Here is a 7,066-nt window from a genome sequence, read left to right as displayed (position 1 = left end):
CTGCTAATCCAGCTGAGTCCGCCACCCTCGAGCCGGACGTCTTCTACACTGCTATGTTCGCTGTCTCCCCGACGATGCAGCGGTCTAGTCAACCGCTGTTAATCGACGGGGGTTCGCTGTCTCGGGAATCTTGAAGACCGGGGGCCCGAGCCACTCTGTATGCAAGGGTCAAGGAGGTAGTGTGGCTTTCACACTATACTTTCCAAGAGAGGGACTGGAGAAAGCGGGACAGCGAGCTTACCAGTGTGGAGGACGTACGGGGTGGACCTGGTGATGGTATCAGAAACATCGAGGGTGTGGCCCTAGAGAGTGGACCCGGGGCGGCGGTACTTAGTGCGCTCAACGCACTGGGGAAACCGTCTCGGGGTTGAAGACGACGGCCGGTGACAACGAGAGTGGCCATAAAGGCAGAGCTGCTTGCTGCACTCCCTCGGCGGAGCTGCGTCCAGACAAGAATTAATCTGGAGATTGTCTCCCCTGAAAGATCACAGGGGCAGGTCGATACCTAATGTAGTCGTGAAGACGCGGAAACGACCTGTAAATAAACTACAACAACACACACCCTGGCGTGATTTTATAGATGACCTTACCTTCTGACAAGACTACACACTTGAGCACACTGTTGTGGAGCTACACTGGACGCATATGGGATAAGACATTCGTATGAAGCGGGTCATATATACTGGGTGTAACGGAACACACTTTCATACACTCTCAGTTTGATAATTTCAGATGACAAACACTTATTTTCTATCATCATCATCATCATCATCATTATCATCATCATCATCATCATCATCATCATCTGAACGTATATTCTTAATGAATTTGATGCCTTTAATGCTTGCAAAAATCACAAATCCCATCGTCAGTTTATCAGGGACCTATACAAAACAAACATTTGTTTGTATATGTCCCCGATTAAATGTACGATCTGATTTTAAATAAACTGTCTTGAACCACATATTAATGAAAATCAACGATAAAAAACAACCTTTGGTTGTTAATAGTGAGCTACAGATGCTTATGATGATTGGTAGCATGACGATAATGAAGAGGAGGATCTATTACATTTACCCTTGCATCAGACTTTGGGTTGACACTAAGCAATCCGAACATGTTCATACAATGATAAAACATGCCAGTCTTAATACATTTCAACTATAAAAAAAAAACACTTTACTTCACACTTTTTGGTATTTAAAACTGAAATTCGGCTCACCAATGTGTGGTGCATCAAAGCCTTTTGTAAGTTCATATCTTGATGTGATGACAATTCATTAACAACATCAAGAATGTCATGGGTTTCTTCAACATAAGTGACCTATGGATAAAACACACTTATATTGAGCTATTGTAATAGAGTAAGTACATTTATAAAGCACAATACCATTCATAAAATACTGTCACAGCAAATTCTTTTCCACATATAAAGTGCATTTGCAATGAACATGTAAAATGTATTTGAAGTAAACAAAGACTTTAACACTATCACAGCACAGCAATATACATGACGGGATAAATAGTACTTAACATTTAAGCATTAATTATGTAAGAACCGCATAATGCGAAAATGGGTCTTATGCCATATACGGCAAGTGCACCTTCAGACCAGCCTTAGCATCCACACAGTCTGGGCAGAAGCGACCCTGTAATCTAATGAGACCAAAAGAGCTTGTGTGACTTCATAGCGGACATCGTAGCTCCTAACCTGGTTGAGGGATACGCTAGCTGCACATGCTACTCATTTTCCGTGACGCCGCTTATATAGTAGTCATTTGTTTTTGTTTACAATAGCGCTGCAAAAACAATTCTATAATTTTGAAATACTTTATACTTGCATTTGATTTGTTACTTGCATTTTTTGTAAATTATTATACCTTCATCAGTTAAGAAGTTAGCTCCTCAAAGTTATTAGACATACAATTTAAATGAGCAGACCACCTAACAAAGTGAGTCCTATGAAGTCATGTCTGTTTGCTGACTAACAACCTTGAATATTGAATTAAATGACAAATTACAAGAGTATTAGAACATGAGCTATATCACATGGGGTTGTATTCGGCAAGCGTATCTGAATTATAACATATTGTCATTTCAGTTAAAAATCGTATAAATGTAAAACTTGCAAATTGGGTATAAGCATTACATTAAAAAAAGAAAGATGAACTTTAATAAATTCCAAGAATTCAATGCCGCATTTACAAACATTGCGACAAATTAGGTTTGAATATAGGGTTTTTTGTATAGTCGTTAAACAAAAAACTAAAACTTAGAAATTAAAGTTGGTTTGCAGTAAAAGCAGTTATCAGTGTATACATTCATCAAACAAAATTATCATGGTAAAAATGCTTACAATGCTAACAATATAGCCAAACCAAACTATAGAATTGTTTGGATCAATGTGAATCATAAACTGAAACTTTCAACCAAATAAAATGAAACCTCAAATTTTAAATGATTATTATTGGTCAATACATTCAGAACTTGAAACTCAGCTTGAGAATAAGTACTATTGTAGTTTTTGTGCATAAAAAAGTCACTTCCTTGTCCGCCTATGGCACTCAACAGGTATGTGATAAGTTTGCCATTTTGGCCGTAAAAATATCCACATAGCAGAGTATCAAGATCTCAGTAGGTCACTATCAAGAAGTTGCTGGGCAGTTGGACGGTTGTCAGGATCTGATGACAGCATCTGACGTAATGTATCACACTGAAATGTTATGAAGAAGGTAACACATGTTAATATTGCAGTAGTGGACGGAAAGGTTGTCTACATTGAGATTTTTTACTTCATTTCCATTTCGGGTATTCGTTTTACCCTTTTTATTTGACAACACATACCTGGTACTGATTCCACCATCGAAAAGCATCTTCAAGTGTCAGCAAAAAAACTTCTGCCTTAATAAAACAAAACCTACACATGGGCTACTTAAAAATAAAGTTATCTTAATTTTGTACAGATTAAGAGCTATAAAAAGCCATTCAAGACACATAATCCGAAAATTCCAGGTGATTCCAGGTAATTTGGCTGGTTATTGAATATGAATATTCAATATCATACTATCTTATATTTCATTTGATTTGGGTAAAAGTTGTCAGACATATTCAGGGGAGATAACTCAGCAATTATGCCTTAAATGATTTGAAGGACAAAAATAAAACTTTTTTAACTTTGAAGAAGATTGCATATTACATGTGCGGCTGTAATTAGAAAAAAGACAACGGGTCTACAGACTGTAAGACAGGAAATATTATGAATGATACTCCACCATCTTGGATTGAGGAAAATAAAAGATTGCACAACAGTTTGGATAAAGTAGTTTAGTTTTGCATTTTTTATGAACCACTTTTGGTAAAGAAAACACTATGAAATTATTTTAAAAAATCTGATAAAATTTACAGTATTTTTCACTTGTAACTTTGCCTAGAGAAAACCTTTACCAAGAACATGTTCTTTACGGACTTACCCATCGTGCATGGTTGACCTGAAACTGTTCAGGAAAGTCACGCCTCCTTGCTGCCTCAAGCATTTTTGCTCTCTCTGATCCAGAGTCGAAACTGTGGAACATCTCAAAAACAATCACCCCAAGGGCAAATATGTCCACTTTGTTTGTATATTTTTTTCCTCTCTGAAACAAAAATGGTCTTGTAAATGATCTTATGAAGTATTTAATTTTTTCAACTTGAAGAAAATCAACGTGGACTTGTTAAAAGAATGAAATGTTCAATTATTGTGATCATATGATTTGTTGGTGACTGGTTACGACTTAAAAGTATGACTTTAACATGTAGGGTTTCGAAATATTGATGCAACTTCATTTTATTTAAATAAACTAAACAACATAACATGTTAAATATTTCAGTGAATTAACATATATTTTTTTAATCAAAATGACGTCTAAATATTTCGAAAGCGCAGTTTAATGCATAGAATTTATAATATCAAATAAAATCAGTCTTAGAAAAACAGTAGAATTTGTTACAGTTTAACTACACAACCCCTTAAATGCTGCATGCAATTCTGGTCTCACATACCTGTTCTGGACTCATATAGAAGAAGGTGCCAACTCCTGCAGTATGACTTTTAGCCACCCTCCCTGCATCCAAACTTCCCACATGGTCCTCCGCCATAATCCTTGCCAAACCAAAGTCACCTAGCTTGACAGAGTTGTCAAGTGCAAAGAATATATTTGCTGGTTTAAGGTCTTTATGAATGTATTTCTTATCATGAATGTATGCCAGTGGAGAAGTAATTTCTCTAACAATTTTCGAAATTACATCAGAAGGACGATGTTTTGTTCTATCCAACCAGTCTTTCAAAGTTTCAGCCTTACATAACTCAGTTTGAATGTACAGGAAACTAGGGGGCACCAGTAAATTAGGCGGATTAATGCTTAATTGCTGAAGCCTTTTGTCTTGTCTGTCCAAATCATTAGCTCTCCTATCCATTGATCTTCCACCTTTTGTCGCATCATCATTATTATTCTCGGCCTTTTGCTTTGACTCTTCTGTTTTCCTTTTTCTAGAGGCTTCACTACTTTCAAAAGCAATACCATCATCGTCTTCAACAGCATCCTTATCCTCCTGCCATTTATAATCTTTCCCCTCCTCATTGTCATCATTGTCATCATCCTCATTTTTATCCTTTTTCACCTCATTATCATCAATGTCATCTTTTGTATCTCTACTGGATGTGCCAATTGATGACTTTCCATCAGTGGACCAACCATAGGAGTCAGATACACTCGACTCGGTCGCTTTATTATGTTGACGAACATCATCAACAAAAAAAACAGGGAAATTATTAGCTCCAAAGTTTTGCAAGTCTGCAAGCTGGGCATTTCTTGGTGGTGCAGTGTTTGCAGCAGGTTGTTTATTGCTTGTTTCATCATCAGATTGTTGTTTGGAAGATGTTGTTTCTGTTGGATAGTCATCAGAACAAGTCAGGCTGCTAAGACCCTCCCTGTAATTGACAACGAACAGCGCTCTGAGAAACCATTCTTAGTGAATGTGTGTTAAGTATCGTCTCAGATGTGGGACGACACTTTCCATTTAGAAAGACTTTTGTTTAAAAGTGCCTTCCTTAAACGAATAATTCCATAAACAAGCGGCAAGTTTTGTCCGTCATTATCAGGTGTGGACTGCAAGGCTAGTCTGGGACCATACTTTACTCACCTGAATTATTCCTGGTTTTCCCAGAGTGTGGCTTAAAATAAAATAAAAACTTCCCTCCTTATATCAGATGTGTAGAGTGTATTGCCATAGAAATAATTTCAGGACCAAATCCCCTACAAGTTCTAGTTGGGCCGGGAATATAACCTACGATTGTTGAATCTGTAGTCCAGAAATCTACCGACAGTGCACGACTGCCTGAAACAAGAGTTCCGCGGTCAGAGACATATGCCCTACCCCCAAACAGGGCTTTAGACGAGTGACTCCAATTTAAATAGGGGTCATCTACTGTCAAAGGCCAATGCCCATGTGAAGTATCAAGCCAATCGGTCAATTCGTTGATGAGATATTGATCAGAAACAATTTTCACACTTATTGTGACAGTGACCTTAAGATATGACGTAGTGACCCCAATTTTGATAGGGGTAATCTACTGTCCAAGGCCAATGCGCATGGGAAGTATCAAGCCAATCGGTCGATTCGTTGACAAGTTATTGATCAGAAACGCTTTTCCCACGTATTGTGCCAATGACCATGACCTTTGACCTAGTTACCCCAATTTCAATAGGGTCCCAAAGCCAATGCACACGAGAAGTATCAAGCCAATCGGTGAATCAGTCGATGAGTTATTGATCGGAAACGATTTCACCCTAAGTGTGTATCAGTGACTTTTACCTTTGACCTAGTGACCCCAATATCAATAGTGGTTATCTCCTGTCCAAGGTCAATGTACATGGGAAGTATAAAGCCATGCGGTGAATAAGTTGACGAGTTATTGATCGGAAACAATTTCACACTAAGTGTGTAAAAGCGACCTTGACCTTTGACCTAGTGAACCAAATTTCAATAGGGGTCATCTACTGTCCAAGGCCAATGCACATGGAGAGTGTCAAGCCAATCGATGAATCAGTTGACGAGTTATTGATCCGAAACGATTTTATTTTTAATGTGTAAAAGTGACCTTGACCATTGACCTATAGACCCCAATCAATAGGGATAATCTACAGTCCAAGGCCAATGCACATGTGAAGTATCAAGCCAATCGGTCAATTAGTTGATGAGTTATTGATTGGAAACCATTTTCACACTAAGTGTGATAGTGACCTTGTCCTTTTACCTCGTGACCCAATTTCCATAGGGGTCATCTACTGTCCCAGGCCAAACCGCATGTGAAATATCAAGTCAATTGTTCAATTCGTTGATGAGTTATTGATCGGTAACGATTTTCACATTTAGTGTGATAGTAACCTTGACCTTTGACCCCAAAGTCAATAGGGGTCATCTACTGTCCAAAGCAAAAGCACATGTGAAGTATAAAGCCAATTGGTTAATTCGTTGACGAGTTATTGATCAGAAAAGAACTGGTGTACCGACAGACCGACTGACATCCATCAAAACAATATACCCCTTCTTCTTTGAAGAGGGGTGTACAAAACTGTAAAAATGTGATTGAACTGTAAAACCGCACATACATATGAGTGTCTTGTTCTGCCTGCCAGCCGGAGGGTGGAATTTCCATCCATGCCTGATAGTAGCGCACAATGCCAGGATGGACGAGTCGTGCCAGGGCTCGAACTTCTGGTATCACATCTTTACAGCAAAAAAGACAAGGAGCAAATGATTACAAATGATCCACTGAACCAGCTGAGCTCTTTTAAAAACCATTTAAGACAGCGATGCAATCGTTACAATTATACACCCATTTTTTGTTGGGGGGGGGGGGGGGTTAAGAAAGCATTAACACATTTTCAGATGATTACTTATTGCCTTTGACGTTGATTGATGTTTCATTAAACACGCTAAATTTGCTATAAGATATTTCGTTTCAACAATTCTTAAATATCCTCTTACAATGACCTGTACCTTTAACACCAAATACTTAATGCCATGC

At 38.3% G+C, this 7,066-nt stretch overlaps 1 protein-coding gene across 2 annotated transcripts in view; it reads right to left on the bottom strand.

Moving 5' to 3' along the window:
• Nucleotides 1-1,360: 1,360 nt before the first annotated feature.
• The window catches only part of LOC127875045 (uncharacterized), a 70,715-nt gene continuing 65,009 nt past the window's right edge, over nt 1,361-7,066 (bottom strand). Inside the window, exons 9-12 of one of the 2 annotated variants that reach the window (XM_052419848.1) lie at nt 4,039-4,966; nt 3,471-3,632; nt 2,845-2,901; nt 1,361-2,713 (exon numbers count right to left, since the gene is read on the bottom strand). In XM_052419848.1, coding sequence (XP_052275808.1) covers nt 2,624-2,713; nt 2,845-2,901; nt 3,471-3,632; nt 4,039-4,966 — 1,237 coding nt within the window. In that variant the 3' untranslated portion in view covers nt 1,361-2,623. The remainder of the gene's footprint in view (nt 2,714-2,844; nt 2,902-3,470; nt 3,633-4,038; nt 4,967-7,066) is intronic. The other variant, XM_052419847.1, reaches the window with a different exon arrangement.

The sequence above is a fragment of the Dreissena polymorpha genome, chromosome 3, assembly GCF_020536995.1.
Source record: "Dreissena polymorpha isolate Duluth1 chromosome 3, UMN_Dpol_1.0, whole genome shotgun sequence".
Lineage (NCBI taxonomy): Eukaryota > Metazoa > Mollusca > Bivalvia > Myida > Dreissenidae > Dreissena > Dreissena polymorpha.
Note: the sequence above shows the minus strand (reverse complement) of the source record. Positions and strands in the feature narration are given on the sequence as shown.